The 8,417-nt window shown below is 39.2% G+C and overlaps 2 protein-coding genes across 2 annotated transcripts in view; one reads left to right on the top strand and one right to left on the bottom strand.

Annotated features, from left to right (window-relative positions):
* LOC107659578 (elongation factor Tu, mitochondrial-like) overlaps window positions 1-3,828 on the bottom strand; it is an 8,823-nt gene extending 4,995 nt beyond the window's left edge. Inside the window, exons 1-7 of the mRNA XM_016448582.1 lie at window positions 3,742-3,828; window positions 3,175-3,221; window positions 2,732-2,870; window positions 2,486-2,652; window positions 1,004-1,273; window positions 509-641; window positions 274-378 (exon numbers count right to left, since the gene is read on the bottom strand). Coding sequence (XP_016304068.1) covers window positions 274-378; window positions 509-641; window positions 1,004-1,273; window positions 2,486-2,652; window positions 2,732-2,870; window positions 3,175-3,221; window positions 3,742-3,778 — 898 coding nt within the window. The 5' untranslated portion in view covers window positions 3,779-3,828. The remainder of the gene's footprint in view (window positions 1-273; window positions 379-508; window positions 642-1,003; window positions 1,274-2,485; window positions 2,653-2,731; window positions 2,871-3,174; window positions 3,222-3,741) is intronic.
* Window positions 3,829-4,210: 382 nt separating this feature from the next.
* The window catches only part of LOC107659576 (HSPA (heat shock 70kDa) binding protein, cytoplasmic cochaperone 1), a 10,228-nt gene continuing 6,021 nt past the window's right edge, over window positions 4,211-8,417 (top strand). The window contains exons 1-5 of the mRNA XM_016448581.1: window positions 4,211-4,446; window positions 4,974-5,093; window positions 5,586-5,790; window positions 5,895-6,119; window positions 6,792-6,947. Of these exons, the coding sequence (XP_016304067.1) occupies window positions 4,974-5,093; window positions 5,586-5,790; window positions 5,895-6,119; window positions 6,792-6,947 (706 nt within the window). The 5' untranslated portion in view covers window positions 4,211-4,446. The remainder of the gene's footprint in view (window positions 4,447-4,973; window positions 5,094-5,585; window positions 5,791-5,894; window positions 6,120-6,791; window positions 6,948-8,417) is intronic.

Below are 8,417 nucleotides of genomic sequence, written 5' to 3'. Positions count from 1 at the left end.
CCCCCCCCCCCCCTTGAATTTAATGAATTCATTCAAGTTCAGGCATTCACTTTTAAATATGTTAATACATTGAACAAAATATTTTCTCTAATAACACATTCAAATACTAAAGGGTGTTATTTTTTGCATCACAACACAAAGAGAATCAGTGATGTTCAATGTAAGATCCATACCAAATACATTAACTATATTATGCACACTAAAGTACTGCCTATTAAGATGTTGCATGCATGACATGCATGTTTATGCATCGAGCAGGAAATATTTTCTCACCAGTGATGATGGACTTAAAGCAACGATTGTGTCCGAGAAATTCACATTCATCTCCTTTCTTGATCATTCCTCGCTCTAGTGTGCCAGTGACCACAGTACCACGACCTGCACACAGGATTCAACCCAGTCAAACACACAAACATAAAAAAATATTCATTCATTTCAGAGACAAAGCAAAAAAACACAACTTATCACACAAATACTACATCTGCACTACCTCAAGAAGAAAACACACCTGGAATAGAACAGACTCCCTCTACAGGCAGCAGGAATGGTTTATCCAGATCTCTCTTTGGCAAAGGAATATAATTATCTACCACCTCCAAAAGCTTCATAATGGAGTTTACACCCAGCTCCGGCTGTCTGTTCTGAACGCACACAATCATAACAGCAGCACTGAAATTTGTGATTTAACACAGTTCAAAACACATCATTCCAGTCTCTTCACCATTGCCTGTGCATACACATAGATTACAATTTAAACAAACTGTCTTCCGTTTGAATATTTTTTAAATTTAATTTATTTCTGTGATCAAAGCTGAATTTTCAGCATCATTACTCCAGTCTTCAGTGTCACAAGATCCTTCAGAAATCATTCTAATATGCTGATTTGCTGCTCAGTTCTTAGTAATTATTATTGGTGTTCAATGATTAGTTGTAACAATATTTCGGCATTTTTAGTTTTTCTTTTTCAGGAAACATACTTAAATCACTCCATCTCTATCCTCACCTCTAGAGCACAGAGTGCCGATCCAGTAATAACTGGTGTGTTTTCACCGTCATAGCCGTACTCTGTGAGCAGCTCTCTGATCTCCAGCTCCACCAGCTCTAGCATCTCCTTGTCCTCCACCACATCGGCTTTGTTAACAAACACCACCACATGCTCCACGCCGATCTGCCGCGCCAGCAGGAGGTGCTCACGCGTCTGTGGCATCTGACCGTCAGTCGCCGCCACCACTAGGATGCAGCCGTCCATCTGAGATGTGCCTGTGATCATGTTCTTCAGACAGAGACATGCATTTATAATACAGATGTAATGATCATGTATATACAAACACACAATAATGTTGAGTCAGTAAGATTTTTTTTATGTTTTAAAGGGGTCCTATTATGCTCTTTTAACAAAGTCTTGATTTTGTTTTGGGGGTGTAGAACAGGCTCTCATACTAGGTTGTTCGAAAAACACATTATTTTTCACATATTTTACATTATTACAGCACCTCTCTCGATTGGTTAGCTGGGCCAGTGTGTGCTGTGATTGGTTAGCTGGGCCAGTGTGTGCTGTGACGGGTTAGCTGGGCCAGTGTGTGCTGTGACGGGTTAGCTGGGCCAGTGTGTGCTGTGATTGGCTCCACTCGGCGCCTCGTCAGGAAATGTTATGCCTGTTCGTCTGCCTTGGGAAAGCTAGCGTGTCTCCAACATAGTGATAACACTCGTTGCCTTCTCTAGTGGAGCTCAACCAGGTCTCGTCCCATTTGTCGGTATCTGTGATATCACAAATCCCGGAAAATATGTGTTGTAGTCCAAACGAGTCGTTCGTTATAGTTTTTGAAAAGTGATTTCTGTTAAATAAAATATCTCCTTTTGAAGTGGACTTTGAGCTTTGTAACTTTGCAGATCTTTTTTATGCTCAAACAGCAACATTACAGAGTAACTAAAGTTGAAAAAGTGAAAAAGCATAATAGGATCCCTTTAAAAGAAGTATCTCATGCTTGCCAAGGCTGCATTTACTTGAAAACGTTAATATTGGGAAATATAATTACAATTTAAAATAACTGTTTTCTATTTGAATAGGTATTTAAGTGTAATTTATGTTTTTATTTTGTAGTTTTCTATCTGCATACATTTTAATAATGTAATTTATTTCTGTGATGTCAAAGCTGAATTTTCAGCATCATTACTCCAGTCTTCAGTGTCACATGATCCTTCAGAAATCATTTTAATACGCTGCTCAAGAAACATTTCTTCCTCTAGTATTATCAGTTTTTTGTGGAAACCATGATACATTTTTTTAGGATTCTTTGATGAATAATATGCTCAAGTGAACAGCATTTATTTGAAACAGAAATCTTTTGTAACATTATAAGTGTCTATACTGTCACTTTTGATTAATATAATGCATCCTTGATGAATAAAAGTATTAATTTCTTCTCTTACTGACCCCAAACTTTTGAATGGTAGTGTAGTCAGATATGTGATCTGTGTGCAATACCTTGACGTAGTCAGCATGTCCGGGGCAGTCGGTGTGAGCGTAGTGTCTGTTGGCGGTGGTGTACTCAACATGCGAGGCATTGATGGTGATTCCTCTAGCCTTCTCTTCAGGAGCATTATCAATATCCTCATACGTCTTATAACGTGCACCGCCGGCCTCGGCAAGGACTGACACAAACAGATGAAGAAAATACACTCAGCGCACTACTTTTGATTAATAAGAGCAAAAAGCAAGTCGTCAGTTTACCTTTGGTGATGGCGGCAGTCAGCGTGGTTTTGCCGTGATCAACATGACCAATGGTCCCGATGTTCAAATGGGGTTTACTACGAGAGAAAACCTTCTTTGCCTCTGCTGCGAAATTCCTTCGACTTAGAGGAACTGCGCACTAAGGAGAAAAAAAAAAAACATTCATACATTTCAATATGACTTGTAAATGTTCCTATAATACTATACCTTAGTGGCATTATTTGTCATACATTGCAATTAAATATATAAGTCATTTACAAAAAAAAAAGGGGGAAAATGTTGGGTTTGATAAATGTTAGCTTAAGTTAATTTGGATTTAATAATTATGCAGTTTACAATATTTTGATTACGATAATCCTAAATAATATTATTACTCTAATGCATTTCAATAAAATCTTCTACTGTGTGAAGTTATGGACATTTTTGAACATGAAAACACTCACCAGTTTATAAGAGCTGTGCAGTAAACTCGGGGAGGTCAACTGCAGAGCTGGAAAACATGAGGGGGCGGGGGATTAGCTTTATGTCACACACAAACCTAATAATTCATCTACATGACATTTATACTGTCTTCAGATTCAGGTACGAGTCCGAACATTACTTCAACAATGAAAACAATTAAAAACAGGGCTCATTATCAAATTAATCAACCCACCACAAAACCAATTAATCAAACAGTCTCTTTGCATAGCCGTCAAAAACAGCACGAGACTGAAACAATCCTAATCCATTTCCCGGAAGTCTAATCTTGACACAGGACAGGTTCTCAGCTATATATGCATGCACCACCTGATGCATTACTGTCATTTAAGTTGCTGTATCTCTATGGTACATAAGACAAGACTGAGGAACTTGACCTTGCTTATGGAACGCCCGAGCATCCTTCCTCTATCCACACTGACATTCACATATAAACGTATAAATAATAGATTCCGCACGTAAAACACCCGTAGCTTGAAAACAAGGTCAATGTCACCCAAAAAGAAAAAGAAACACATTTTGTAACTTACCGGAGAGGCACGCGCGGATGCCCACGAGCGCAGCCATTTTGCGGACAATGACAAACACGCATGCGCGGAAACGCACACATACGCCATCAACACTGGACGCGGTTTGCGCCTTACCGTAACCATTCTAAACAAATTGTCCATATAAACTGAAAAGTCGGCTCTTTACATAAAAAAAGCATTTCGGATCCCACAGCAGCTAATGTAAATAATGTGACTGTAATAACCTTTGTTCTTTTGAGGAGAAAAACTTTTAATGCATTTCTCGCTCACATTAATGTTGTGTGTATATGTATAATATGTAAGGGATAATCAACGGCTAGCCGTGCATTAAACGGTTTTACTGCATACCTGCCAGCCAATCAGAATCCAGTATTCAGACAGACCATGGAATATATATATAAATATATATATTAATATAAGTTACTAGTGTAAAACTGGGAAGAAAAAAACCTGCCACTTAACATGAGGACCTTGTAATATGAATATTTATTAAAGGCTGATCAAAAATCTTTACGGTAAAGTTGATGACGTGTTCACGCGTCGACGCTGTGTGCAGCGAGATCTGGTCTGGAAGCTTCTGGAGCCGCAGTGCAGTGGTGTGTTTATTATAGCGGAGCTCATGCACGTTAATATTACTACTGCTGGGAAACGTTTTGACACACGGCCATATAACTTATACTACTACTAAACACAGCGTTTTCAAAGGTAAGCCCGCTTTGTTTTCCCCGTGTTTACCTGGTTTATCTTTATTTTGTACCTGGAGTAGAATGTGATTCAGTTTATATTTGGCTAGTGGACCCTTATCTGTGAGATATTATATCTGTAATTTAAATAATAGAAATAAACACATTAAAACATATTATCTACGATAAAATAGCTGTATGTGAAATAACAAATACATAGGTGAAAAAACTTAATCTGTGAAAAAAAAACGTAACTGAGGTATTTATGTATATATCTGTAAGTTAACTAAAAAAAAATGTCAAAAACATCTGTGATGATATATTTGTAAGTGAAGTAAATTAAAGAATCATGAAAGCATTTCAGTTCTAAACGTGACAGGATCAGTTACCACAAAAAGTCAACCAAACAAATATTTAGTATTACAAATTGTAAATGTGATTGTGTGTGACTTTTACAAAGTTTTAATAATGAATGTATTTATTGGGCCTATTTAAAAGCATTTATGGACTAACAGAAAAACGATGTGTGATGCATCTTTTTCTCCTTAGATGGCAGAAGGCAGAGGTAACAGGCATGGCCCCCGTAATTTGCAAGGTGTGCTTCATATGGCTGTGGAGGCCGGTTCTGCTTCTGAAGATCCAGCTCCACGAGAACCCATGACGCAAGAGGTTGGAAAAGCTCATAACGCTCCTTCTAAACAGTAATAATAATAATTCATTACATTTATATAGGGCTTTTCTAGGCACTCAAAGCGCTTTACATTGTCAGGGGGTATCTCCTCATCCTCGGTTTAACGTCTCATCCGAAGGACGGTGCTTGTTGACAGTATAGTGTCCCCGTCACTATAGTGGGGCGCTAGGACCCACACAGACCACAGGGTGAGCACCCCCTGCTGGCCTCACTAACACCTCTTCCAGCAGCAACCTTGTTTTCCCAGGAGGTCTCCCATCCAGGTACTGACCAGGCTCAGCCCTGCTTAGCTTCAGTGGGCAACCAGTCTTGGGCTACAGGGTGATATGGCTGCCGGCATGTAGATTCTAAACAGTAGCGCCAACCACCATGCAATCTCTGAAATGTGTATCGGCAGATTTACAAGTGTCTTCTGTTATGTTGATGTTAGTGTTGCATATTAAAATGCTTTCTCTTATCCAACTTTCTAGAGGATGGAGTTTCTGAGAGGAGCTCTTGCAGAAGTGTGTAAAGGACAGATGGATGAGGTCGAGCAGATGAAACGCTGTTTGGAAGTGCTGTGTAGAGATGAATGCAAGGAGAGAGGGAGCGAGGAGGAAGAGGAAGAGGAGGATGAGCGAGAGGAAGCGCTGGAAATGCTTTCTGAGCTCTGCGAGAACTTGGACCATGCAAGAGGTGTGGGTGGGTGTGTGTGTGTGTGTGTGTGTTTGCACTTCAAACCCTCTTGTTGTCTTCTTGTAACGCCTAACACGTGCATCACTTCTCTGTGTGTTTTGCAGATCTGATGAAGCTGGGCGGTCTGGATTTGTGTATGTCGCGGTGTCTCTGTCACTCCGAGGCCGGGATTCGATGGAGGGCGGCTCAGCTCATTGCCAGCTGTGCCCAGAACATGCCAGAGGTGCAGTTCTACCTGCTCAACCAGGGGGCGCTGCTGCTGCTCCTGCAACTCACAGATCATGACGCAAACAACACTGTTAGAGTTAAAGCACTCTACTCAGTGTCCTGTAAGTATAAATGTGCATAAAGATAGAAGTCTTGATTGATATTGACCAAGTTTTAACATTGGATATCTGGGTATTCACAAAGCGTGTGACCGTATATGAATGTTTTCATGACCATGTCAGGATTTAACAGTATTAAAATTTATTCTAAATTCATTTAATCTTGTTAAGAAGAATTTTTTTGACATCTAAAATATATGTGAATTGAAATACGCTGCTTTATATAGCTCAAGATGCAAGGTTCCTCTGCATAACAACGCAGGTACAAGAACAAATTCATATGCCTGTGCACATTTTTTGGGAATTTTTTGGAGAAGTTCTCCTGTGTGTACAAATATAAAATAATCCAAGTAATTATTAATGAAAGAAAACAACTGATTTTAAATGACTCTGGGTAATATTCTCTTTTGTTTTTGCGGATGAGGGACGTTTGATTTGACCAAACATTTCTGCCAATTGACAGACGAGCTTATTTCAAAATACTGTAGCGTTTGATGTTAACGACAAAAAACACGGAACATTTTTGCTCTTACTTTTAAAAAGTTGAGAAACCTAGTTATTTTTGGTTGGTGACCCAACATTGTTTTTTTTTTTTTATTTGAAAGGTTTCCAGTAGCAAGTCTCCTCTTTATACGGTCTCTGGAATTAAGAATCTTCAACTCTTGTCTCTTGCAGGTTTAGTGCGGGAACAGGAAGCAGGTCTGCGGGACTTCCTGTCACATGATGGCTTTTCAGTGCTGATGAGGGGGATGCAGTCAGACAGTGAGAAACTGAGAACTAAATCAGCGTTCCTTCTGTTAAACCTTCTGACCAGTCATCCAGAACACAAAGGTAGTGCTGATTCTGGAGTCTGTGAGACCATCAAGAGTCCAGATTGGATGAGTAACTGTTTCCATCACCCTGTTTTTATGCGCATTTTGAAGTATTGCATCAGAAACGAGTGATGGAAATGCTGAATTGAAAAAAAAAAATCCCTTAATTCGCAGTTTTTATGCTCGCTTGAGGAGGTTTTTGACTTGTGCGAAAAAAGAGTCAATGCAAATAATCAGAGACGGAAACACATTTACCGAATAAATTCCTCCATGCGCATCAGAAAAGTCATGTGACTTTGAGTGATGGGATGGCAAAACCTGACTAACCAGTGGACGGATCTCGTTGTGCAGCAGCTGAAATAGTGATCGACCGATATATTCAATTCAAGTTTATTTGTATAGCGCTTTTCACGATACAAATCGTTGCAAAGCAACTTTACAGCAAATTAAGTTTCTACAATATATTTAGTAGCTTATCAGTGGTGACTGACAGTTAATGTACATATGGCAGAAATGTACGGAAAAATCAAAGATGTAATCAAACAGACGATGAACACTATTAACAGCAATTATTATATGATGCATTCAAACTTATAGCAAAATTTGGTAGTTCTGTATGTTGTTTGTATATATCGGCCGATATTTGGCATTTTTCAAATTGGCATCGGCCGATAAGTTTTTCTGTTTGGCCGATTTATTCGTGGTGGGACTTTTATTTTGACGGCGCTGAGAACGGCAGCGCCTGCGCACACAGTGCTCACATTCTCCCTCTTGTTCGCCGTCGTCGTTAACAGATCTGTCCACCGACAGAAGTCTGTCTAATAATCAGATAGAACTGTGATTTAACTGTTAAACAAAGGAATTAAAATGTATACAAAAAATATTATAACGATTGCTTTTATATTGTTAGTAATAGAAAGGCAAACATTATAATACTTTTTCGTTTGCCGTCAGAATTCAGCAAATACGCATTTATATTATTTAAACAAATCTTTGAATGACTAATGAACATTTAATTTCACAAACATTGAAGGGTGTGAAGTGTGCATTTGTATCCTGCACGATCGCGTGTTCTCTGCATGACGGTCGGTCCGTGCGAACTGAATACGGACAGGAGGAGAGTTCAGCTTCACTGGAGACGCGCGATCGACAAACTTTAAACTCGTGAATTCATATGCTGCACTTCATGCATTTGCCCACTGACATATTCATGTAATTTTCACTTTGTGCTGTATGTAAAATGAGTGTTACCTTGGCTTAAAATAAATAAAATTATATCGGCCACACTGCTTTCCAAGATATCGGCATCGGCTGTCAAAAAAACAATATTGGTCGGCCATTAATCTGAAATGTTGTTATGGTCATTCTGAAATGCCTGAGCAAAGTCTGTCATCAAAGTCTATCCGCCTCCCAAAGCATAGCTAATGTTTCATGTGTTTCATCTTACTTTCTTTTTCAGATACAGTGTTGTCTATGGGGATGGTTCAGC

Source organism: Sinocyclocheilus anshuiensis, unplaced genomic scaffold, assembly GCF_001515605.1.
Source record: "Sinocyclocheilus anshuiensis isolate Anshui unplaced genomic scaffold, SAMN03320099.WGS_v1.1 scaffold1277, whole genome shotgun sequence".
Classification (NCBI taxonomy): domain Eukaryota; kingdom Metazoa; phylum Chordata; class Actinopteri; order Cypriniformes; family Cyprinidae; genus Sinocyclocheilus; species Sinocyclocheilus anshuiensis.
Note: the sequence above shows the minus strand (reverse complement) of the source record. Positions and strands in the feature narration are given on the sequence as shown.